The sequence below is a fragment of the Ctenopharyngodon idella genome, chromosome 5, assembly GCF_019924925.1.
Source record: "Ctenopharyngodon idella isolate HZGC_01 chromosome 5, HZGC01, whole genome shotgun sequence".
Lineage (NCBI taxonomy): Eukaryota > Metazoa > Chordata > Actinopteri > Cypriniformes > Xenocyprididae > Ctenopharyngodon > Ctenopharyngodon idella.
Window position 1 is genome coordinate 14,202,326 of NC_067224.1, and position 27,061 is coordinate 14,229,386.

Here is a 27,061-nt window from a genome sequence, read left to right on the forward strand (position 1 = left end):
GTTAAAAGCTTGGCAATATTGTACAAGATTTCTTATTGTCATCTCATGATTTACTGCACTCAGAAAAAGGGTACAGAAGCGGTCACTGGGGCGGTACCCTTTCAGTAGGTTTAATACATTCAAGGTAATAATATGGACCCTTAAGGGGTAAATAAGGTACAAAGATGTACCTTTTGAAAGGGTGCTGCCCCAGTGACAGCTTTTGTACCTTTTTTTTTTTATTTTTTAGAGTTTTTAGAGTTTAGATTTAAGATCTGAATTTTAGTATTTCATAAATAATGTTGTGTATTACTATATTAAGTGTTGTTTATTTCACAGTTTATGGTTTCTTAAGCATTTTAAATATAAAAACATTTTTCCATGCTTTATACTTTTGTATGTGATTTGCATTAAATAGATAAAATATGATTTAATGTGCATGATTCATAAAGTCTCATAGCGTTTGTTATACTGACTTTCATATGTTCTACATTCAGGAGAAGCCATGGGGTGTGGTGTCACAAAAAACAGTGAATTCAATAAAAGATATGGCAAAGGTAAAATGTTTACTAAAAACATTTATATGAATGTCTAGTGTAATTCAAAGAATGATATGGGCCTATGTATGTTTGAGTTTATTCAAAGACTATTTAGTTAGTTATTTAACTTGACCTTAATGAGTTCTTCTTCTTAAAACAGATGGAAATGTCATCTCAGGTGAGATTTTACCAGTCCAGGAAAGCTTGTGTAAAACCTTATTTATCTCTCGCAGCTATTGAATTAGGCTACCACAAGGCTGTCAATTTTTTCTGTGCAATGTCAATGTATTAGTAACTCATTTACATTCTCAACATGCCTCTTTTTCATGCATGTCTGCAGCAGCCAGAAGTAAGTGAAATTCTTCTTTTATGATCACTATGACATTTGTTTAAATACATAGTTAAGTCATGAAACTCTAGATGGCTGATGAGTCCTTAACGCAAGCTGATGATAATTACAGCATTAACTACTTGGCACAAGCTGATTGGTTCATGTCACTTCTGCAGCCAATGAGCTTTTTGCTCACACACTTAAATGGCTGGTTACATTCACTGTAGCAGTTTGCAGCGTGCTTCAGAGTTCCTCTAAAACCCTCCACCTTCCCCAGCTCCACCTGTATAGATCTGCTATGGGTTATTGATATATGCTATTTGTGCAGCAGCACTATGTCTTACTCGCAGCAGCGTATCTGCGTATGTATTGGGAGTAGTACTTGCTCTGCAGCAGCAGCAGCAGCAGCAATAATCTACAACAACAGCAATGATCTACAGCAGCAGCGCAGTAGATCTATTCCGCCAAGACCAAATACATTAACATTGTCATATCCATTACCATGCTAAAAATCTTCTGAGAGTTGTCATGATTGAACTGTTGTTTAGTAGTGTACACTAAACACAGAGTTATATTATAAGACTTATAGTAGATCTGACATAATAATCTCTCTCTGAATTGGGTGTGATTCTAGAAGCCAGACCTTTTTATGACAAATTAATTCAATTATTAATTTAAATGAATCTAAGCAAAAAAAAGTACTCTGATAGTGGTAAAAACCTGCGTCATGTTCTCTTGAAAGCAATGAAAGCAGCGGTGCTGATCCAGCGCTGGTACCGACAGTATGCGGCTCGCATGGAAATGAGACGCAGATACACCTGGAACATCTTCCAGTCCATGGAGTATGCAGACCTACAAGACCAGATCAAAGTATGAAACCCTATATAATCTAATCATAACTAAATTTCAGAGAGATGATGGATGGATGGATGGGTGGATTGATGGATGGATGAAAAATGAAAGGATTGATGGATGAATGGATAGATGGATGGATGGAAGAAAGGAAGGATTGATGGATGGAAGAATTGATGGATGGATGGATGGATGGATGGATGGAATACTTAATTTATCTCCATGGATGGATGGATGGATGGATTGATGGAAGGAAGGAAGGAAGGAAGGAAGGATTGATTGATGGATGGAAAGATTGATAAATGGATAGATGGATGGAATACTTAATTTATCTCCATGGATGGATGGAAGGAAGGAAGGAAGGAAGGAAGGATAGATGGATGGATGGATTGATGGATGAAAGATGAAAGGATTGATGGATGAATGGATAGATGGATGGACGGAAGAAAGGAAGGATTGATGGATGGAAGAATTGATGGATGGATGGATGGATTGGTGGATAGATGGATGGATGGAATACTTAATTTATCTCCATGGATGGATGGATGGATGGATGGATTGATGGAAGGAAGGAAGGAAGGAAGGATTGATGGATGGAAGGATTGATGAATGGATAGATGGATGGAATACTTAATTTATCTCCATGGATGGAAGGAAGGAAGGAAGGAAGGAAGGATGGATGGATGGATGGACAGAAGAAAGGAAGGACCGATGGATGGAAGAATTGATGGATGGATGGAAGGAAGGATGGAAGGATTGATGGATTGATGGATGGATGGATGAAAGAATTGATGAATGGATGGATGGATGGAAGAAAGGAAGGATCGATGGATGGAAGAATTGATGGATGGATGGATGGAATATTTAATTTATCTCCATGGATGGATGGAAGGATTGATGGATGAATGGATGGATGGACGGAAGTAAGGAAGGAAGGATGGATGGATGGATGGATGGAAGGATTGATGGATGGATGGAAGGATGGATGGATGGATGGATGGATGGAAGGATTGATGGATGGTTTGATGGATGGATGGATGGATGGATTGATGGAAGAATGGATGGATGGATGGATGGATGAATGGATGGATGGATGGATGGATGGATGGATGGAATACTTAATTTATCTCCAAGAAAACTGTGAACAACAATTATAATGCTATGACGAAAAAAATGTTCTCTCTTCCTCACACAGCTCTACAATTTTCTTGGTTACCTGATGGATAACTTCACTCCATCCAGCAGTGAACGTAAAAGATGCTGTTGCATGTAAACACATACCATATATACAGCTTTCCACTGGAATCCATGCTAAAAGCATCCTGTGTGTTCTTCCATGTAGGAAATCTGATCTCACATATCTTCAGAGAAAACGAGGTTTGTCGAGATGCAGAGTGGGAGAGATACTTCAGCTACATCAACATTGATGTGCCAGACATCTACTCTGGCCCACGGCTAACCTTTCCTTTAGATATGGATCAGGCTGCTGATCTTGTAGAGGCCTTCAAAAACAAACAAGTAGGTGCTCAACGAGGATGCCTTAAAAATATCTTTTAGGTACACTCTTAAAATAAGGTTTCTTTATTGGGATATATGGTTTCACGAAGAACATTTAACATCCATCCCAGCTAACGGGGAACATTCTCAGAACTTTGGTTAACATTCAGCTTGAGCAAAGCTTCAGAGTTGTCTGGTCTTTAATATTATTTACAAAACATTAGCACGAAAATATTATTTATACATTCTTCATGGAATGTTTTTTTTCCCCTGAAACATTTTAGTTGGATGTTCGTCTAACATTTTTTTTAATGTTACTACTTGTTTCAGAATGTTCAGAGAACATTTAAAGTAATGTTTGCAAAATGATAAAATGGTATGTTTCGTTAACATTTACATAACTGAGAAAAACGTTTAAAAACATTTAAAAAACCCTGACATTTTGAAAATTAAGAGAACATTCAGAAATAACATTTTCATAACTTCATGGACACGTTAACAAAAAGTTTTTATAAATATATTTTTATAAGCTGAGATGAAACCTTTCCATTGCACAAAAGGTTCTTTATAGTGGGAAAAAGGACGTTCAGATCAGGCCAGCTTCAGCTTTGAGAAGGTGGGCCAAGTGACATTCCTGGTGGGCCGGAGTTTTAACATTGTTTTATTTTTCCCCGTAACAGATTTTGTAACTTTATTTTTTATAACATAAGAGGCAGGTCTTAAAAGAGACTCTATATTTAAACACAGAGCTCAAAACTAAGGAGTTTATTTGTTACTTGCCCTGCCAAAATTTTCACTGGCCCCACCAGTTAATAACACTTGATGTCTTTAACCATGTACTCTTCTGGTTTCTCCAAGCAGCAGCTTCACTCTCGTTACGTCCTTCAGCTTCTTCTGGAAACGTGGAAGTTGCTCAGAGGGTTGCCAAATATCAACCGAGTCTCTACATGCCATAGCAAAGAAATAACTATTTGTGGTGAGAATGCCTGACACATCCTTTTAACTTTTTTGTTGTAACAGTATTCAATGTCCCTTCGAAATAAAGTTACAAACTTTATTACAGGTGATTTACATGGACAATTAGAGGACTTGCTACTAATATTTTACAAGGTAGGTATTAAATCTTTTCACACTCAGCTATGAGATTGTCTTTAAGTATCTATTCCTATGGATTTGTGCTATTTATTTTTCCAGAATGGAATGCCGTCAATGGAGAAACCCTACGTTTTCAATGGAGACTTTGTGGACCGAGGCAAAGACTCCATAGAGATTCTGCTCATATTGTTTGCTTTCCTGCTTGTGTATCCCGGAGATGTTTATCTTAATCGAGGAAACCATGAAGACCACATCATTAATTTGAGGTAATGGAAATGTGAACACATGCATTCAGTAACACAGTATTTATACAATAATTATATATACTACACTACCAGTCAAAAGTTTGGAAACATTACTATTTTTAATGTTTTTGAACGAAGTCTCTTATGCTCATTAAGGCTGCATTTATTTCATAATAAATACAGAAAAAACAATAATATTGTGAAATATTATTACAATTTAAAATTATGGTTTTCTATTTTAATATACTTTAAAATATAATTTATTTCTGTGATGCAAAGCTGAATTTTCAGCATCATTACTCCAGTCTTCAGTGTCACATGATCCTTCAGAAATCATTGTAATATGCTGATTTATTATCAATGTTGGAAACAGTTGTGCTGCTTAATATTATTTTATAACCTGTGATATTTTTTCAGGTTTCACTGATGAATAAAAAGTTAAAAAATATCAGCATTTAGTTAAAATAGAAATCTTTTGTAACAATATACACTACCGTTCAAAAGTTTGGGTCAGTAATTTTTTTTCTTTCTTTTTTTTGAAAGAAATTAATACTTTTATTTAGCACTGATGTGTTAAATTGATGAAAAGTGATAGTAAAGATTTATATTGTTGGAAAAGATTTATATTTTGAATAAATACTGTTCTTTTTAACCTTTTATTCATCAATGAATCCTGAAAAAAGTATCACAGGTTCCATAAAAATATCAAGCAACACAACTGTTTTCAACATTGATAATAACTGAGTATCAAATCAGCATATTAGAATGATTGCTGAAGGATCATGTGACACTGAAGACTGGAGCAATGATGCTGAAAATTCAGCTTTGCATCACAGAAATAAATTATATTTTAAAGTATATTAAAATAGAAAACCATAATTTCAAATTGTAATAATATTTCACAATATTATTGTTTTTTTCTGTATTTATTATTAAATAAATGCAGCCTTAATGAGCATAAGAGACTTTGTTCAAAAAATATTAAAAATAGTAATGTTTCCAAACTTTTGACTGGTAGTGTATATATTCTTAACTTTGCTCACCACAAGTATTTTGCAGTACCTCAATTTAGTAAATATAACGTTTACCAACACTAAACTTGGGTACCAATACTTTAAGTTTTTATAATGAAGGGTCCAAGCATCAAGTCTCATATTCTTTTTATTTCCTCCCCACCCGATTCATACATGTTTTTTTTTTTTTCTCACTCTCTTGACAGAAAATATTATCAAAACAATTCTGAATCATTCAATCGGTTCATAGATATTTGAGCCAATTAAACAGGCAGTGCCTAGATTAGTGGTTGTCAACCACTAGGGGGCATCAGCAAACTGATTTTCAGCAGAAGTACCAGAGGTACATATCAGCTTAGATAGGATGGCCTTTGAGTCTTGGAAAAGGTTGGCCTTGGAGTCAGAAAGTTTGAGAACCACTGGTCTAGATGAGGCAGTGTACTAAATTTTGTGAGAATCGGTCACAAAGTGGCACTATAATGTGATCATTTACACTTTACATTTACAATATAAAATATAACCATAATGAGATATTAATCTTATTCTTTCAGTGTCCACAAATCATATGGTCAGATTGATTTTCCCCTTTCTGCAAGAAAAAAAAAAAATCTTCTGCCACTTTTTTTTGGTGAAAACATTTCATTTTCTATTCAAAGGTATGGCTTCACCAAAGAAGTGCTGGGAAAATACAAGGTAGGTCATTAATTACATCTAATGTCTGTGCTCTACAATTCCTCAAGTTCCTAAGGGTTTGTTTACCATATGGTGTTAGCTGTTTATCTCCATTATGAAACAGTAAGGGATATCCCGACACTTTCGTTCCAAGAACAGCACCTATTAACTCCCTGTGGCCTGCTTAGACTGCTTAGAAACTCTGGTCAGTTCACCTGCAGTTATTTTCACAGTGAATGTTGGCCAGTCCTTGGTAAGAGGATTACAACGTTAAGGCTCCAAGGCCTTAAACATTCTTGCACTCTGTCACTGGTGGCTATTAAAGGGATAGTTCACCCAAAAATGAAAATTTGATGTTTATCTGCTTACCCCCAGGGCATCCAAGATGTAGGTGACTTTGTTTCTTCAGTAGAACACAAATGATGATTTTTAACTCCAACCGTTGCAGTCTGTCATTCGTATAATGCTTGTCAATGGTAACTCCATCTATGAGAGTAAAAAAACCATGCACAGACAAATCCAAATTAAACCCTGCGGCTCGTGACGACACATTGATGTCCTAAAACACGAAACGATTGGTTTGTGCAAGAAACTGAACAATATTTATATCCATATTTATTTATGACCAACTGCCTTAAACACGGCATCCAGCGCGTGAGGTGTGTACGCGCTCTGGCGTAGTTTAAAGGATTAGTCCACTTTCAAATAAAATTTTCCTGATAATTTACTCACCCCCATGTCATCCAAGATGTTCATGTCTTTCTTTCTTCGGTCAAAAAGAAATTATGGTTTTTGATGAAAACATTCCAGGATTATTCTCCTTATAGTGGACTTCAATGGTCTCCAAACGGTTGAAGGTCAAAATTACAGTTTCAGTGCAGCTTCAAAGGGCTTTAAACGATACCAGACGAGGAATAAGGGTCTTATCTAGCGAAACGATCGGTCATTTTCTTAAAAAATACAAATGTATGCTTTATAAACACAAATGATCACCTTGCACGTCCTTCCGCTTTCCATATTCTTCAAAAAGCTTACGCTGTATGTCCTACACCTTCCTTATTCAACTTACGGAACGAACGCGTTTAAAGGATTAGTCCACTTTTATTTGGAAGTGGACTAATCCTTTAAACTACGCCAGAGCGCGTACATACCTCACGCACCGGATGCTGTGTGCAAGGCAGTTGGACATAGTGGTGTATTAGAGGTAAAAAATGATATAAATACTGTTCGGTTTCTCGCACAAACCGATCGTTTCGTGTCTTAGGACATCAATGTGTCGTCACGAGCCGCAGGGTTTAATTTGGATTTGTCTGTGCATGTTTTTTTGACTCTTATAGATTGTGTTCCCATTGACATTATACGACTGACAGACCGCAACGGTTGGAGTTAAAAACCATCATTTGTGTTCTACTGAAGAAACAAAGTCACCTACATCTTGGATGCCCTGGGTGTAAGCAGATAAACATCAAATTTTAATTTTTGGGTGAACTATCCCTTTAACCCCTTAGCATTCCTGTAAAATTTGACTAAAACGCCTAAAAAAGGCATACCCAAAGTAAATTGCATGCAGTTATTGAGCCATTTGGAGTATATGCATGGTTTTGGTCTCTTTTGAAAGGTATGTGTACCACGTGGATGGTACAGTGGAATGCTAACAGGTTAACTAGCTGTTAAATGATTAAAATGACTCCATACATGACTCCTTTAATATATGGTAATGGGTAATTTCTTAACATTGGAAAGATACTAGATGTATACAAGTATTGTAAAGGACTTTTATAGGTGGTAAATGAACAAGCATTTGACTGCATATATGACACCTTAGTAGACAATTGAATATATGTAATGAGAATACATCATTAACATCGTCAGTAATGTGTTCCTGCTCTGAGCTTCTCATTATAGTGAAATTTATTTGATATGCATTTTCCACGAATCTAAGGAGCTTCTCTCATCTGTTCAATTCCTTTAAGCTGCATGGGAAGCGTATCCTCAAGTTGCTCCAGAAGATCTTCAGCTGGTTGCCCTTAGTGACAGTAATCGACCACCGGGTGCTGATAGTCCATGGAGGAATCTCAGATACCACTGATCTCGCTCTAATAGCTCGAGTGGACAGACACAGAGTGAGTCAAACAAACCGTTACATGTTGGTAAAGCCTGAACATCTCCTGTTTTAACTGATGAATATGATTGTTATCTTTCTATAGTATGTTTCTGCTCTGAAGCCTCCGAGAAAGAAGACTCCATCCCGCAGTAGTTTATATGCAGATTCAGAACGTTTTGATGAGATGATCATCTGTAAGAACAGAAGGGGCTCGATGACCTTTCCCAGACCGCTTGGTGCTCGGGACAGTTTCCAGAGACGCTCCCTTCAAGATTTCTCAAGGACTGTGGCTCGGACAGTTGAGGAGGAGTTCGAGGTCCGCCGTAGACAAGCGGAGTTTAGCATGTCCAGCTTCAGCCAGTCTCACCGCATTCTGGGCTCTGGCCCGTCCGCTGAGTCTGAACCAGACTCATCAGAGATCATCGACACTGGCAATGATGATTGGAAACAGGTGGGCTTCATTGACATTATCTGCTTTGGTCATGTTTTGTAGTTGTTTGGGCTTATTTTGATGCTTATTTTGTCTTCATTTTAAATAATGGAGTCATCTTGAGGCCAACTTGTGGGCTCTGGTTCACTCTGGTTGAGAACCACTATACTAATTTGATACATGTGTAGATTTGAAGCATTAATTTCAACTCATCCCTCAGTGTATGAAAAAAAAAAAAAACAGAAATTGCATTTGGAGTATTGCACTTAATGGAAGTCTTTTGGATAAGATGTTGCATGAAAATAAACATTAAAGGGACACTATAGCTGACTGCGTCTCATTTCGAAGGCTGCGTCCTCCGGAGGTCGCATTTGAAGGCTGCATACGTCATCGGGGTGGTCTCATTTAAGAAAAGTAACCCTTAGATTGCAAAGTAAGAAAGAAATTACAGGAATTTACTGCTCACGAGGAATAACAGTCAATTTTATTATGGTTACTTTTCTTAAATAAGACATCCTTGATGACGTATGTAGCCCTCAAATGCGACCAAAGGAGGACACAGCCTCCGAAATGAGATGCTGGCTATGTAACTTTTGGCCTTCTAGAGTTTAAATAACAAAACTGCATGCATTTTGCAGATGAACATTGTTTTGGTTGTGCTTTTGGCTCTGCATGACTGTACAGATGAATATGGTTATCTTACTGCTCATAAAACATCACTACTAGGCTTAAGAGATATAACCAGTTTAGAGGGAAAGGATCTCAAGCTGACTAGCTGAAGACGTTACTGTAGGTTTACCCATTAATAGACACTGTACTTCCTTGAAAATAAATTCCATCACAGCACTGGATGAACCCATAATGAAATGACCCTTCACAATAGATAATGCTTCACAATGAACTCTGTTAGAGAGCTACACATGCTAATTTATCTGTTCAATAAAATACCTTACTCACCTGTTGAGTAAAAAAATGCTATTTCCACGTCGCTTTGACAACTTTTCTCTATTTACAGATATGAAGAATTATAAATATAAACACAATATGGAAACTGTATAATCATGGTCAGACAAAAACATGTTTTGGAAGAAGGATTGATGATGTATTTAAATTGTGTTTCTGTAATTTTGAACAAATAAAGTTACATAGAAACAAAAGTATAATAAAAGTATAATGAAGTACAAAAGGTTTCGAAAGTATATCTATGTTAATATGAGACTATAGTTAATAAATTTGCTAATAATCTGGAACATTACTGAATTAAATGGTTTTACGATCTCTTCTTGCATTTATATTTATACTTCTGTGTCATCAGATTTTAGACCTGCTGTGGAGTGACCCCATGTCTCAGGACGGTTGCGTTCCAAATGAGGTCCGTGGCGGAGGTTGTTACTGGGGTCCTGATATCACCGAGAACTTTCTGAACAGACACAATCTCCAGCTCATCATCCGCTCACACGAGTGCAAGCAGGATGGATACGAGTTTTGCCACAATCGTAAGGTCAGCAATGCAGTGATCTGAGGACAGTCATAATGATGACTGTCATTTCAGCTACAATTCTTTTTTGGTAGTTTTTTTTTTTTTTAAATGTGTCAGACAGGGACTGAATTTAAATGAACATGCTCATTTAAAGGTGTTACATAGTCTTATTTACATTTACATTCGTGTACTTATGACTGCTCATTTTAATTTAGAGTGGTTTTTAGGACACTGTGTCCTGTGAGTAATATAGTAATTCTCTAGCTGAGCTCAGAGGAAAATTATTCTTGTCCTTTCATTGTTCAAGAAATGCAAGTTCTCAGTTACTGTATATTTTATATAGTTTAATTTTTTTATTTTATTCCTGTGAAACATGATAAAAATATTTAATTTGTGAGAGCATAATATTTAAAAAAATAAATAAATAAACATTTTAAATATCCTAAAATCATTTATTATAATTAATTCATTTTCCATTTATGTTTCAGTTGTTCAGATAGACCTTCATTCATTTTTAAGTGTAGCTTAAATGTCCAAATATTTTTGGGTCCCCAGTGTATGTTATATGCCTCCATGTATTTTGATTTTCAGGTCCTGACCCTTTTTTCAGCCTCTAACTACTATGAGATTGGTAGTAACAGAGGAGCCTTTGTCAGACTGGGTCCAGATCTTGTGCCTTACTTTGTTCAGTATCAGGCCACCAGCATGACCCGAGGACTGAGCTTTCCGCAAAGGTAATCAACCATCAGCCATTTGACTAAGACAGTGGTTCTCAACCTTTTTAAACTCAAAGGCCCCTCATTGTCCACAACAATATACAAAGACCCATTGACTTTCCACTTTTTCCATGATTTACTGGATAAGGATTAAGGATAAAGATTTTTAAAATATATTTTACTAACCATTTCTACCCGCTAAAATAATTTAGAGGTTGACATAACTAGAAAAAAATTACAAACCCGATTCCAAAAAAGTTGGGACACTATTTTATTCAGAATACAACATAGAGGACATATCAAATGTTTAAACTGAGAAAATGTATCATTTTAAGGGAAAAATAAGTTGATTTTAAATTTCATGGCATCAACACATCTCAAAAAAGGTGGGACAAGGCCATGTTTACCACTGTCTGGCATCCCCTCTTCTTTTTATAACAGTCTGCAAACGTCTGGGGACTGAGGAGACAAGTTGCTCAAGTTTATGAATAGGAATGTTGTCCCATTCTTGTCTAATACAGGCTTCTAGTTGCTCAACTGTCTTAGGTCTTCTTTGTCGCATTTTCCTCTTTATGATGCGCCAAATGTTTTTATGGGTGAAAGATCTGGACTGCAGGCTGGCCATTTCAGTACCCGGATCCTTCTTCTACGCAGCCATGATGTTGTAATTGATGCAGTATGTGGTCTGGCATTGTCATGTTGGAAAATGCAAGGTCTTCCCTGAAAGAGACAACGTCTGGATGGGAACATATGTTGTTCTAGAACTTGGACATACCTTTCAGCATTGATGGTGCCTTTCCAGATGTGTAAGCTGCCCATGCCACACGCACTCATGCAACCCCATACCATCAGAGTTGCAGGCTTCTGAACTGAGCGCTGATAACAACTTGGGTTGTCCTGGTCCTCTTTAGTCCGGATGACATGGCGTCCCAGTTTTCCAAAAAGAACTTCAAATTTTGATTCGTCTGACCACAGAACAGTTTTCCACTTTGCCACAGTCCATTTTAAATGAGCCTTGGCCCAGAGAAAACGCCTGCGCTTCTGGATCATGTTTAGAAATGGCTTCTTTTTTGACCTATAGAGTTTTAGCCGGCAACGGCGAATGGCACAGTGGATTGTGTTCACCGACAATGTTTTCTGGAAGTATTCCTGAGCCCATGTTGTGATTTCCATTACAGTAGCATTCTTGTATGTGATGCAGTGCTGTCTAAGGGCCCCAAGATCACGGGCATCCAGTATGGTTTTCCGGCCTTGACCCTTACGCACAGAGATTGTTCCAGATTCTCTGAATCTTTGGATGATATTATGCACTGTAGATGATGATAACTTCAAACTCTTTGCAATTTTTCTCTGAGAAACTCCTTTCTGATATTGCTCCACTATTTTTCGCTGCAGCATTGGGGGAATTGGTGATCCTCTGCCCATCTTGACTTCTGAGAGACACTGCCACTCTGAGAGGCTCTTTTTATACCCAATCATGTTGCCAATTGACCTAATAAGTTGCAAATTGGTCCTCCAGCTGTTCCTTATATGTACATTTAACTTTTCCGGCCTCTTATTGCTACCTGTCCCAACTTTTTTGGAATGTGTAGCTCTCATGAAATCCAAAATGAGCCAATATTTGGCATAACATTTCAAAATGTCTCACTTTCAACATTTGATATGTTATCTATATTCTATTGTGAATAAAATATAAGTTTATGAAATTTGTAAATTATTGCATTCCTTTTTTATTCACAATTTGTACAGTGTCCCAACTTTTTTGGAAGGGTTTGTATATTCGTTATAAAAATGCCCATGTAGTTATAAGATTTGATTAATTTACATGACTTTGCCAGGTCTATAAATCTCACTTTTAAAATTAGGCTTCCTTATGTGTCCAGGCTTTTCAAGAACAGAAAAAAATTAAATTTAATTAAAATAAGAAATATCTTGAATTGTAGTTGTTTGTAGTTAAATTAATTGTTTTGTCTTATTTTGGGTCATTTTAAGTCATCTTTTATGCTGAGGCCCCTAGTGGAGAACCGCTGAACATGGGGAATGATTTTCATTCACAATTTCAAATGTGTTGTTTGGTATGACTTAAAGGATTAGTTCACTTTAGAACTAACATTTCCTGATAATTTACTCAGCCCCATGTCATCCAAGATGTTTATGTCTTTCTTTCTTCAGTCGAAAAGAAGTTAAGGTTTTTTGACCAAGCAAGCTTTGTAAACACTTGCTTGGTACTTTCGCCTACGTCATGCGTGACCTTTCCAACGTGATTACATCATGCGTGGCACATCGCAGAGCAGTGCAAGACGAGCACTTGTGGTTAAAATATATATATATATATTATATATATATATATATATATATATACATACATACATACAGGTGCTGGTCATATAATTAGAATATCATCAAAAAGTTGATTTATTTCACTAATTCCATTCAAAAAGTGAAACTTGTATATTATATTCATTCATTACACACAGACTGATATATTTCATATGTTTATTTGTTTTAATTTTGATGATTATAACTGACAACTAAGGAAAATCCCAAATTCAGTATCTCAGAAAATTAGAATATTATTTAAGACCAATACAAAGAAAGGATTTTTAGAAATCTTGGCCAACTGAAAAGTATGAACATGAAAAGTATGAGCATGTACAGCACTCAATACTTAGTTGGGGCTCCTTTTGCCTGAATTACTGCAGCAATGCAGCATGGCATGGAGTCGATCAGTCTGTGGCACTGCTCAGGTGTTATAATGAGCCCAGGTTGCTCTGATAGTGGCCTTCAGCTCTTCTGCATTGTTGGGTCTGGCATATCTCATCTTACTCTTCACAATACCCCATAGATTTTCTATGGGGTTAAGGTCAGGCGAGTTTGCTGGCCAATTAAGAACAGGGATACCATGGTCCTTAAACCAGGTACTGGTAGCTTTGGCACTGTGTGCAGGTGCCAAGTCCTGTTGGAAAATGAAATCTGCATCTCCATAAAGTTGGTCAGCAGCAGGAAGCATGAAGTGCTCTAAAACTTCCTGGTATATGGCTGCGTTGACCTTGGACCTCAGAAAACACAGTGGACCCACACCAGCAGATGACATGGCACCCCAAACCATCACTGACTGTGGAAACTTTACACTGGACCTCAAGCAACGTGGATTGTGTGCCTCTCCTCTCTTCCTCCAGACTCTGGGACCCTGATTTCCAAAGGAAATGCAAAATTTACTTTCATCAGAGAACATAACTTTGGACCACTCAGCAGCAGTCCAGTCCTTTTTGTCTTTAGCACAGGCGAGACGCTTCTGACGCTGTCTGTTGTTCAAAAGTGGCTTGACACAAGGAATGCAACAGCTGAAACCCATGTCTTGCATACGTTTGTGCGTAGTGGTTCTTGAAGCACTGACTCCAGCTGCAGTCCACTCTTTGTGAATCTCCCCCACATTTTTGAATGGGTTTTGTTTCACAATCCTCTCCAGGGTGCGGTTATCCCTATTGCTTGTACACTTTTTTCTACCACATCTTTTCCTTCCCTTCGCCTCTCTATTAATGTGCTTGGACACAGAGCTCTGTGAACAGCCAGCCTCTTTTGCAATGACCTTTTGTGTCTTGCCCTCCTTGTGCAAGGTGTCAATGGTCGTCTTTTGGACAACTGTCAAGTCAGCAGTCTTCCCCATGATTGTGTAGCCTACAGAACTAGACTGAGAGACCATTTAAAGGCCTTTGCAGGTGTTTTGAGTTAATTAGCTGATTAGAGTGTGGCACCAGGTGTCTTCAATATTGAACCTTTTCACAATATTCTAATTTTCTGAGATACTGAATTTGGGATTTTCCTTAGTTGTCAGTTATAATCATCAAAATTAAAAGAAATAAACATTTGAAATATATCAGTCTGTGTGTTATGAATGAATATAATATACAAGTTTCACTTTTTGAATGGAATTAGTGAAATAAATCAACTTTTTGATGATATTCTAATTATATGACCAGCACCTGTGTGTGTGTGTATATATATATATATATATATATATATATTTTAGAAAATGACTGATCATTTCACTAGATAAGACCCTTACTCCTCGGCTGGGATCATGTAGAGCCCTTTGAAGCTTTACTAAAACTGCAATTTGTACCTTCAACCCACTGAACCCCGTTGAAGTCCACTATATGGAGAAAAATCCTGAAATGTTTTCCTCAAAAATCTAAATTTCTTTTTAACTGAAGAAAGACAAAAATATCTTGGATAACATGGGGGTGATTAAATTATCAGGAAATTTGAATTCTGAAGTGAATAAATCCTTTAAGTTTTGTTGGAAAAGCTGCAGCAAATGTTGTGTTGCAGTCATTTTGGATACAGCTGTTACTGTGTTACAGGTTCATTGTCATGTTTCCAGCTCATTTCTTGATGCTCTTTCAGTGTAAAACGCACAGAGCACACTGCTCTCAAAGTCCTACGAGAGCAACTGTTTGTGCACAAGTCAGATCTTCTCAGTGCCTTTCAAGAGCTTGATAAGGAGAACACAGGTATGGCATAAAAGGCATATTTTAATACAGTATTGTGCATCCTAGTGATGTGATGATTTCACTTCCACTTCTTTATTGAATAGCTATGAAATATAAATGTAATTTAGACTATTTAGTTACTTAATGTCAATGCCATCACAGGACTGATCTGTTTGTCCGACTGGGCCAGTGCAATCGAGCGAGTTCTTCACCTGGATCTGCCCTGGAAAGTTCTCCAACCACAGCTAGTGTCCAGCACCACTGATGGGATGCTGGACTACCACGGCTGGTTCCGGGATCTCGCCCTAAAAAGGCCCAGCTCCGAGGTAAAGCAGATCACTTGATTTGAACATTTCCAGAAATGTATCTTTCTGTCTGCTGTGTTAGTATTGCGAAATACTGTTACTACTTTGCAGAAACCGCTCTCTTCTGTTCTCACTACAGTACATTGAGCAGAGTATGCTGGAGACACTGTATAAACATCGCTCCACCCTGGAGACCATTTTCAGAATAGTGGACACAGATAATTCAGGTATGAAAAAATATATGCAGGTAATAATAATAATAATAATAATATACTCATTAATGTGTTTTTGACCTCGTAATGTTTAATCAAAATTTCATAACTGGATCTTTAGATGAAAACATCAGACTTCTAAGACAAAAAGTCTACAAACCCTTGTTTTTTTTTGTGATGTAAAAAATTAAACAAAGATAAATCATCAAATCCTTTGCACATTGTAAAAATCATAACCTATGCAATGCAACTGAAAACCAAAGTGACACATTTCAGGAAAAAAAAAAAAAAAGAATAAAAATCTTGGAATAACTGCATAAGTATACACATATATACTTTTATAATTAGGTATGTGGCTGTGTTCAGAATTAACTAATCATCAAGCTTATGTGAAATAGTACACACTTGTCTTCATAGTATACTGGACTTCTCCAATCATTCAGTCAGCTAAAACCCCACAATCGACTACAAGCTTGCATTCTTTTTTGAGTGCAACGTCCACATTTTAGAATCCAATTGGCAACCAATGGATAAAAATAAGTCCCCACACCCTACATTTTTTCCCAATAATCTGTTAAACTCTGTTAAAGTAAAGTGTTACTCATAAACAGATGAAATTGAAATATATGTTCAAAAGGATATACATTCATATAAGACTCCAGTCAAAAGAAGAGAAAAAGGTTTTAGATTATGGGCTGTCTAGTAACTCTGCATCCACTCCAGTAGGTGTCAGTATAAAGTCCAAGATCAGTCAGCGCAACATTAAAAAAAACATTATTGAGTGCAACATTTCTCTTTGTTAGCATGCCGAGGAGGTCTAATTTTTAAAGATGGCATGAAATGGAAGTTGATATTGTCATTTCTTTCCTATTGTGACATATATTTGAGTGACTGCTTCTCAAACAAGAAAAAAATGTAGGGTGTGATTTTGTTTTACCCATTGGGAATTGATTAGATTGTTGTGGTTTGCTATTGCTGTGGTCTCATGTGAATGACAGGTTGTATATAAAATAATGATAAATCATTTATAATAAACACTGCTATTTTCAAAAAAATAAAAAATAAATAAAATAGGAATTGTCCATTTTGATTTCATGGTGACGTCCCTGTTGATAATTCCTACAGAGAATAGACAAAATGTAGTTGTATTTCCATAGCACCGTCCTATAGCCTGTTTCTGTTTCTCTCAGGTCTCATCTCTTTTGAGGATTTCCGTCAGACGTTGAAACTTCTCAGTGCCTATCTGAAAATGGAGATCTCTGATGAGGTCATCAATGAGCTGGTTATCAGCACAGACACAAATAATGATGGTAGCATTGACATTGATGAGTTCATGGAGGCTTTTCAGCTGGTGGACAAAATCAGACTCAAGAGAGGTAAAAGTCTATTAAAGTTCAAGCAGGAATATCAGAGCCTTCCTCAGGAGGAAGAAACCTCACCAGCTGCCGACTCTACAGGCCCACAGATTTCTCAGTGTTCAGCTTTACACACTGAAGATTCTCCTGGTTCACACACTGAAGATTGTTCATCTTCACAGACTCAAGATCTCTGTGACATTTCTGTTTTTGTTCGACCGCAATAACTGTTGACTGTTGTAAAAATGGACTGTTGTAAACTGTAGTCTTCCTCTTGGTATGTGCTTTTTTAGACTTTGAATCTTCCTCTCTAAACCAAATATATGTCTGTGTTAGCGTCAGGTTTAGGTTTAGAATGCACCTGGAAGTTCTGTGATCAAACATGAATGTTCTCCATGGTACTACATTGTATTACATGCTGCTGATCTCTCAAGGATTCCTTGTTCTTATCTCCCTGAAAACTGGATCTGTCAAGATCATGAGGCTTTTCGAATTTGCCTTCATTGCCTCTGACAAATTTCTTTGCATATTCTGTATCAAAATGAGCCATCAGTATCTTGAATAATACACCATGACATAATGTATCGTAACATAGACTACATGTTGTTCATAATGTATTTGATGTCTTCGTAAATGTGCTAAGCATACAAGTAAAAGGGTTGGTAGAGTTTTAAAACTTTTTGCAACTTTTGTGTTTCAAGAGCTATTTTTAATAAGAAGCATGTTGACATTAAGCTCTGTGCTATTGCTGTGAGCAAATAAAAGACATTGTCCTAGAAAACATACCAGCCAAAAAGATGACTGATGTTTTCCTATCTACCTACACACTAGCTGAGGGAGATGGTTTAGAAGGTTATGCGTGCCTACTTGGAAGTAGTAGTGCTGCAGGGAAGACATTTTTTTATAGGCCAAAACACAGAAAAAGAGTTAGCATTTTATAACTTCCGATTCCATCGCCCCGAAATCAATGGGATTTTTGAAGAATAATTTTTTGGATAAATGCTTGAAATAAGGGGCCCCATTTATAAAGTGTGCGTACGCACAGATTTGATCTTAGAGTGTGCATACGCTTAAATCCACACCAACGCTCATATTTATAAAAACGGTCTTTGACGTGGAAAAGTGCTTAAAGCCACGTCAGGGTCTGTAAATGTAAATGACATTAATGAGGTGTTGTTTACAATGCGGGGAACTGAAACCATTCAGCTGCACGCAAGTTCAAGATCATTTGCGATTTATAGATTTCACATCTGAAAGAGAGGCGTACACTCGTTTTCTGTGTGTACGTTCATTCTATGCATCACGCGTACGCACATCTGTGAAATGATCGTAAGATCAAATTTAGGACGGTTTCTGCGCAACATTTTAAAAATGAGGCCCAAGGTCTGGTTAACATAAAATACATTAGTAACACCCCTTTGTGATTTTTTAAATCTTTTACTTCTCTTGGGAAAAGGTTGTTGCTAACAATTGGTTAATGCTGTGTTTCATTTACCTTGAAGGAGGGATGTCATAGCTGGGAATGACGACACACCCAAGTTGACTGGCATCCAGGCAAACATTTGTTGTGCTTGCTTTTCGGAATAAACAAATAAAAAGGTGGTAAAGCCAAAGTATCATCTCCATAAATAGAGGTTGGATAGTACTGTGTGGACCACTGAGATTATTGAGACACAGACAAACAGAAGTGCTAATAAACAATATTTTACTACTGTTTCACTACAGTTGATGCACTGAGAGCTGCCATATTGGATTCTGAAGTCAGGGTTGTTGTAGTCTCGTGTAGCCAGACGTTCAAACTGATGGCAGAAGGTCTGGACTCGATCACAGCTTTCATTGGCCAAGGACCTGACTGACATGTAACGCAACCAATCACAGTTCGTTTTGTTCCGCATCATGTTTAGGGGCGTGAAGATGTAAAGTCGATATCCCTACAATAACAGACCGGCGTGCATCTAATAAATTATTCATTCAAGAACGTTGTGCAAGTTTACTGCAACAATACAGCCGCGAACTTCACATACTTCTGAAAATCCAGCGTTTAGTTGATCCTGGAAAGCGCTCATCTTCACAGTTGTAAACATTAAGGCTTTCTTCCACGAGGGGGGTTTGACGTCATGGCATTTGTTTCCAGGTGGACCGTTAAAGAACGCGACCCTCCCCCTTTACAAGCTGCATTTTTGTGGGAGCTCTGTATATGGTGAAGTGGATTTACTTATTGTACAGTTGAGGAAAGTTAATATGAGCATTGTAATGTTTGAAGCAGATGTCATAACAAATGTCAGTAGAACGAAAAGTCTTTAAAACGAGCGGTTCATTCATAAATCGGTAGGATCTTACCTTCATTCTGTGGAAATACAAACTGGAAGACACAATGAACTCAGCACTGAAAAGGGGCGGGGCTACATATGGTCTTTGTCCGAAATCCCATCCCCTTAAATAGGGAACTATTTGAAGGGACAGCCATTTGTAGTGGGCTGCATTTGAAAGCTTAAAAATTCTGCCTTCGGAGGATGCAGTCCAAGGTAGGAAGGCATCAAGGCACGTCCCAATCCAATGTTAGCTTCACTTATTGTCTCCTGAGATACCTTCATCTGATTGATTTTTTGAAGGCAGCATAGATGCATCCTTCACTGCTTCCCACAATCCTGTACTTTTCATTCTGTGACAGTTGAGCTAAAAAATAAAGATGTTGTCATCTGAAAGTTGTGGTTGGTGGTCAGTTTGTATGTAAATGTGTTTTTGTCCAATGTTTTCCATTTCTTTCATTTCTAGCAAGAAATTACTATTGTGTAGTAATTAAATATTTGCTTAGTTATAACCAAAGCTTACTCTATTTTGCTGTAGATCATTAAACCGTTACGCTGCCTCAGAAGTATGTCCGAAATCAGTTTTGTGAGGTACCTTAATGCGCAAACCCTGCCTACAAAGGCATTGCCTGATAAGACAGTGGAGTTTTCGGTCCAGCCGTGGTGTCCGAAACCATAGTGGATGTTATCGAGTGCACTCACGCGCTGATTGAATTGTCGCATCTGACCAGAAGATGGCACCCGCAGCTGAATCATCCAGCCATCCATTTTTCAAACCGCTGGTCCAATGTGGCCACAGTGTAATATCATACAGGTATAAATTCCTTTTTAATTGACTATTAAATTGTTTAACTGACTGATTTTATTGCATTTTAATTTACCGACCTCCTGGTCCTGCTTGCTTGTTTTTAGAGGATTTCTCTGAATTTTTATCTTCAATTATCAAACTTGAAAATGTTCTGTTACTCTGGGATTTTAACCTCCATATCGATGACGCTTCGTGTAATCTGGCATCTGAATTTTTAACACTCACTGAAGCATTTCATTTTAAACAGCATGTCTCTGGTCCTACACATACAAAAGGCCACACTTTGGACCTTGTATTCTCTTTAGGCCTGAACATTGACCAGCTAAGTGTTATGGACATCAATGTGACAGACCACTGTTGTATATTTTTCAACTTGTCTTCTAATGTGGACTGTCTTCCTTGTAAACCGATGTCACAAAGACGCATTATTAATGAAATTACTGTTGAGAAATTTTCAGTCATTTGACCCCAGTTCTTTTGATGGCTGTAGTGACGCTGAATCTTTTCTGCAGTCTTTTAATAACCATTGTTTGTCTGTTTTAAATAAGGTTGCTCCATTAAAAAGTAAACACACTTTTCCTAAAAATCCCTGCCCTTGGGTGAATGAGGAAATCTTATCTTGCAGGAGAAACTGTCGTAAAATAGAACGTTTGTGGAAATCCACAAGTCTGGAAGAGCACAGACTGCACTTGAAGGAGCTTATCACGTCACTAAATGACAAAATAAAACTGGCCAGATCAGCCTATTTTTCTAATCTTGTTATTTTGAACAAGAAAAATCCCAAAGTACTGTTTGACACAATATCAAAAATTGTCTCTCCTTTAGCTCCCCAAGTGCCGGTCCACTCAAAGTCTGACTGCAACAGGTTTTTAAATTCTTTTGTGAATAAGGTACATGATATCAGAGCCTCTATAAATCCATCTTCTGTCGATACATCTTGTGGTTTATCTCCTCAGTGCTCTTGGTCCACCTTCTCACCTGTCACTGAAGAGGATATTAAGGGTCTAGTAAAAAAAGTGAAACCATCATCAAGCCCTCTAGATGTAATGCCAACTTCGTTGCTTTTAAATGTATTTGATGTAGTTGGACCATATGTTGTTAAATTGATCAACCTTTCTCTTTTAACTGGTTCCGTGCCCAGCTCTTTTAAACAAGCGGTTGTCAGCCCCATTCTGAAGAAGCCCAATTTGGATTCATTTGAACCAAACAACTACAGGCCCATCTCTAAACTGCCTTTTTTATCTAAAATCCTGGAGAGAGTGGTGGCGGGGCAGCTGACTGCATTTCTTGATGGAAATAATTTTATAAATAAATTTTAGTCAGGCTACCGTAAATGTCATTCAACTGAGACTGCCCTGCTGAAGGTATCAAATGACATTATGATGGCGGCTGACTCTGGGCAGTACTCTGTCTTGATACTATTGGATTTATCTTCTGCATTCGATACACTCGACCATAATGTATTGATAAATCGTCTGCGAAATGAAACAGGTTTCTCTGGATCAGTTCTTAATTGGTTTTCCTCTTACCTGAGTGACAGATCATTTTGTGTGTCTATTAACAATATTCTGTCTGAGATGACTCCTCTGTCATATGGAGTTCCTCAGGGCTCGGTTCTAGGTCCTATTTTGTTCTTATTGTACATACAGGGTGAAATAATTCACGGTTTTAAAAATGTGTCTTATCACTTTTATGCTGATGACATTCAGTTGTACTGTTCTTTTAAAGACTCTGAGTTTCATAAACTTACTGATTTATTGGACTGCTTGTCCTGTATAAAGAACTGGCTATACAATAACTACCTACAACTGAATACAAAAAAGACTGAAACCTTAATCTTCGCTCCAGACCAAAAACTACCTCAAATCAAACAGCACCTTGGTTCCCTGGGTTCTTCCGTCCAGTCGAGCCTCAGAAACCTTGGTGTTCTGTTTGACCAATCCATGTCTCTGGACAGTCATTCTAGACAGTTGGTCAAAAACTGTTTTTATCACTTGAGAAACATTTCTAAACTGAGAGCGTTATTGTCTAAAGCTGACTTGGAGATGATTATTCATGCTTTTATTTCTTCTCGTCTTGATTATTGTAATTCTCTTTTTACTTGTTTAAACAAATCTTCTCCGAGTCGTCTTCAAATGGTGCAAAATGCTGCAGCCAGGCTTTTAACAGGAACCAACAGAAGGGCTCACATTTCACCGTTTTTTTCCTCACTTCATTGGCTTCCAGTCAAATTCAGAACTGATTTTAAAATTTTAGTCTTGACTTTCAGAGCTCTGCACGGACGGGCCCCCCAGTACATCACTGCTCCCTTCGGTCCTCAGGTCAAAACCTTGTAATGGTCCCCAAAACTCACTTTAAAACTCAGGGAGAACGGTCCTTCCAAGCAGTCGCCCCCAGACTCTGGAACGCCCTGCTCCTGTCACTGCGAGTGGACGATTCTGTTGATTCTTTTAAAAAGCAGCTGAAGACACTTTTATTTAGACAGGCTTTTAGTTGATTGGGCTTTTATGTTTTACTATTTTTGTGGTTTTAATTTTATTTTTATTTATCATAGTTTTATCTGTTTCATTGTTCTTTTATTAATATTGTTGCACTCTGTGAAGCACTTTGTGATTTTATATCAGTGAAAGGTGCTATATAAATAAAAGTTTACTTACTTACTTACTTACTTAATCAAGGAGCTGCCATTTTACTAAGTTTCAAATAAGCAAGCTTAAACTATGCAAAAGTGGCAGCACTTCCAGTGCACTCAATGTCTGAATTCACTTACTCATTTTCATTTACTCCCTTGAGTGAACTATATTAGTGGACTAATGTAGGGAATAGTGAATGAGGCCATAGGGGGTAATTTCAGACACAGCCAAGGTGTGTTCGACTTCAACTTGAAGGAGACAGGGATAGCTGCAGGTAATGGGCATGACGAAAGGGGGTGTGCCGAAAGGTGAATTTCTACAACAGAAACAACCCCTAACCCTAGCCCAAACCCTGACAGACAGCTTTCACTACCTGTGATAAAGACCTTTAACCTCCATGCCCCTACCTTTCAACACGCTCCAACCTTTCGTCACGCCCATTACTCCAACCTGCAGATACCCACACCTGGGGCCAGATTTACTAATTAGAAAATCCTATTTTATCAAGGGAACCAAAGTGAATCTAATTTCCGGTTTGGCCTACAAAAATATGCCATCACTGCAGAACTCCGTAGGCCTACTACTGACATATGGCTCAGATGAAGTATTTAGCTACTCTTTCCTCACTGCTGATGATTCTTGATAACCGTGAGTCACCACTAGGGGGCGGTGCTGTAATATGTCTGTGTAACAAACTATGGTAACGACTTCCGTCACACTCGAAGTATCGCTGTCTGCTTGTTCACCCTTGGTTCCTTGTTAACATGGATAGGAACTGTGTGGGTGGTGAAAGGCCTCGACAAGTACAGATATCAAAGAGCACTAGTCTTTACATGTCTTCTGTGAGTCACTGCACATTACGAAAAGCTGATTTTTTTAAGGTGTCGTCATTTAGCCCACTCTATATCTTACTTTAACATCAAGGGTTATCAGTTATTATCGCTATACTAGTGGTTTCAACACTTTCCTGTAGTTGTGCGTTTGTTGTGTTAACGGCCAAGACCTTTTTACAGCTAGGTTGTTCAAATGACTGACGCAGGACAAGTTGTTTGCTTCATTTAATATAATACTAGTGACCTGAGAATGAAACTGGGAGTGTGTCGCTCCACCCCATCATCCAGACTGCACATGGTACTAGAGAGACCTTGAATAGGCCATCAGGTATTATGAGTGACAGAACGATAGTCCTTCAACTGAGATTCAGTAGAATTTCGAAAGAAAAGTTGAGGGGAAAAACTTTTGTCAAATTATGTCTTTAATCAAATATTTTAAACTTTTATAACAAATTATATCTTGAACTATGGGCAAAGCTGGTGATATGCTACTATGTTGCTTTAGTAGACTTGGAAAATAGTGCTTAAAGGTGCAATATGTAAGATCTTTTGCCGTAAAATATCCAAAAACCACTAGGCCAGTGTTATATACTTTGTTCACTTGAGTACTTACAATATCCCAAATGTTTCCAACTACTTGTAAATCGTGAGAAAATTGCCATTTTAACCAAGGCTCCAGGACACGTGAGGAGTCGCCTGTCAATTGCGTCATACCCGTGTTACCCTCGGTTTCCGGATTTATTTTGTAAAAATCATGGAAACACCAAAGACGCTTTAATATATTACATGTTTTAATAGGCAAGGGAACAACTGTTTGGTTACGTTTATAGACAGAAAACTAATTGTTGTTATATAGCTCAACACGTTTAGTCTTATTGTTTAAATCTAATTTTCTTGATTTTCAGAGAAAAACACTATTTTGTCAAGTAGCTAACATAGCATAATCAGATGCAGCTTTATTTTTAGTAACAGTAATACAGAATTTTCTCCATCATACAATACGTTTTAAAATTAATTGCATGCCACAAGCCATCCAGCATTTAATATGATATTCTAAAATCAATCTAGCTTACTGCAGTGTGCAACAAGTGTCTTACAGCAGCCACTGAGCGAACGCACAGTGTAACGTTATTACATCATTTTCAACACACTCAAATGTATCTAATGTGATAAACAGCTGCGTTACCTCATACTCATGACCGGAAAAGCGGAAGTGGAAGTTCTGCTACTCGTGAGGCGTGTGTTGCGCAATCGCTCCAGCGGCCTCGTTCAGCTCCCGCAACACTCGGTCTTGCTCTGCTTCATACTACAGTAATGTTAATAATCACATCCATGAACATGATTTCTCCCTGAGTCCTATTCCTGTTCTCTGAAGTGAAGACCACATGTCCCAAGATTCCGTGCTCAAACTTGGCGCCATCAAGCTACGCCTTTGTTTTGAATAGGCCTCTAGCAGACAGACATCTTACATATTGCACCTTTAATAGAAGATACACTACAATTTTTTTGGCTATTTTTTCCACAAACACATTTATAATGTTACAGAAGATTTCTATTTCAAATAAATTCTGTTATTTCTGTTTATGTGAAAAAATGTATCATGGTTTATTAAGCATATAAAATATACATATACACATACATACTGTATATACAGTGCTCAGCGTAAATGAGTACACCCCCTTTGAAAAGTAACATTTTAAACAATATCTCAATGAACACAAAAACAATTTCCAAAATGTTGACAAGACTAAGTTTAATATAACATCTGTTTAACTTATAACATGAAAGTAAGGTTAATAATATAACTTAGATTACACATTTTTGCATCACCCTAATTTGAGTAAAACTGAAAAAGTTTTGCAACATCTATCTTTTTCCATTCTTCAAGAATTATCTCTTTTAGAGGCTGGATGCTGGATGGAGAGTGATGCTCAACTTGTCTCTTCAGAATTCCCCATAGGTGTTCGATTGGGTTCAGATCAGGAGCCACTGAATCACATGCATTTTTTCTTTGTATTCCTCACCTTTGTGACGCCATACAGTTTTGAAGCCATCAGTTCCAAAAACATTTATCTTGGTCTCATCACTCCAGAGTATAGAGTCCCAGTAGTCTTCATCTTTGTCAGCATGGGCCCTGGCAAACTCTAGGCAGGCTTTTTTGTGCCTGGGCTTTAGGAGAGGCTTCTTTCGTGGACGGCAGCCATGCATGCCATTCCTCTGCAGTGTACGCCGTATTGTGTCACGGGAAATAGTCACCCTAGTTTGGCTTTCTACTTTAGTTAACTGCAGTGAACATGCATGCCCACTTTCTTCAACCCTTTTAATCAGAAGACACTCCTGTCGAGGTGTTTAATTCCGTGGACGACCTGGACGTCTCTGTGAGATGGTTGCAGTTCCATCTTTTTTAAATTTTTGTACCACTTTTGCTACAGTATTCTGACTGATAAGTAAAGCTTTGCTGTTCTTCTTGTAGCCTTCACCTTTCTGGTGTAAAGAAATTATTTTGTGACATTTCTCTTCCATGTGGTGCCATTGCTGACACCATGAAATGGGAAGGGGTTTGAACACCCTTTTATAGTCAACTGTCTGCTTGGACACCTGTTGAATGAATAATTAGACTCACCTGTGGTTGAATTCTTGTTAAACATTTGTAGTCTAAAATTTAGCTTTGCTCCAAAGACTTTCAGTGGGGTGTACTCATTTTTGAATCACCCTAATTTGAGTTAAACATTTTGGAAATTGTTTTTGTGTTCATTGAGATGGTTTAAAATGTTACTTTTCAAAGGGGGTATACTCATTTGCGCTGAACACTCTGTGTGTGTGTGTGTGTGTGTGTGTGTGTGTGTGTGTGTGTGTGTGTGTGTGTGTGTGTGTGTGTGTGTACACACACACTTTAAAACACTTAAAAAGCTCAACCCCAAACTTTTAAATGGCATTGTTTATCAAATATTTTCTTAAAATTTCATGACATTTTTAATTATTATCATGGACATCAATAATGATAAGATAAATAATTTAAATCTAATAAATCAAACTAATATGAAACTGTTCTTATAAAGTGTAAAAATCCAACATTTGTATATTGGTGAGTCCCTTGGTCTGTAAATGCTGAAATCTGTACTTTCACACATCAGAAAGGAAAGCAGAAATGTGACAAAAG

General features: G+C 37.6%; 1 protein-coding gene across 1 annotated transcript; it reads left to right on the forward strand.

Moving 5' to 3' along the window:
- The first annotated feature begins 165 nt into the window (after positions 1–165).
- ppef2a (protein phosphatase with EF-hand domain 2a) lies at positions 166–18,304 on the forward strand. The gene is made up of 18 exons (XM_051895608.1): positions 166–536; positions 679–696; positions 859–867; positions 1,592–1,719; positions 2,897–2,951; positions 3,044–3,219; positions 4,060–4,174; positions 4,262–4,308; positions 4,393–4,559; positions 6,208–6,244; positions 8,197–8,346; positions 8,431–8,778; positions 10,073–10,258; positions 10,829–10,971; positions 15,361–15,467; positions 15,609–15,772; positions 15,891–15,978; positions 17,154–18,304. The coding sequence occupies exons 1-18, from the start codon at positions 485–487 to the stop codon at positions 17,543–17,545; spliced, it is 2,382 nt and encodes a 793-aa protein (XP_051751568.1). The 5' UTR covers positions 166–484; the 3' UTR covers positions 17,546–18,304.
- Positions 18,305–27,061: the final 8,757 nt, after the last annotated feature.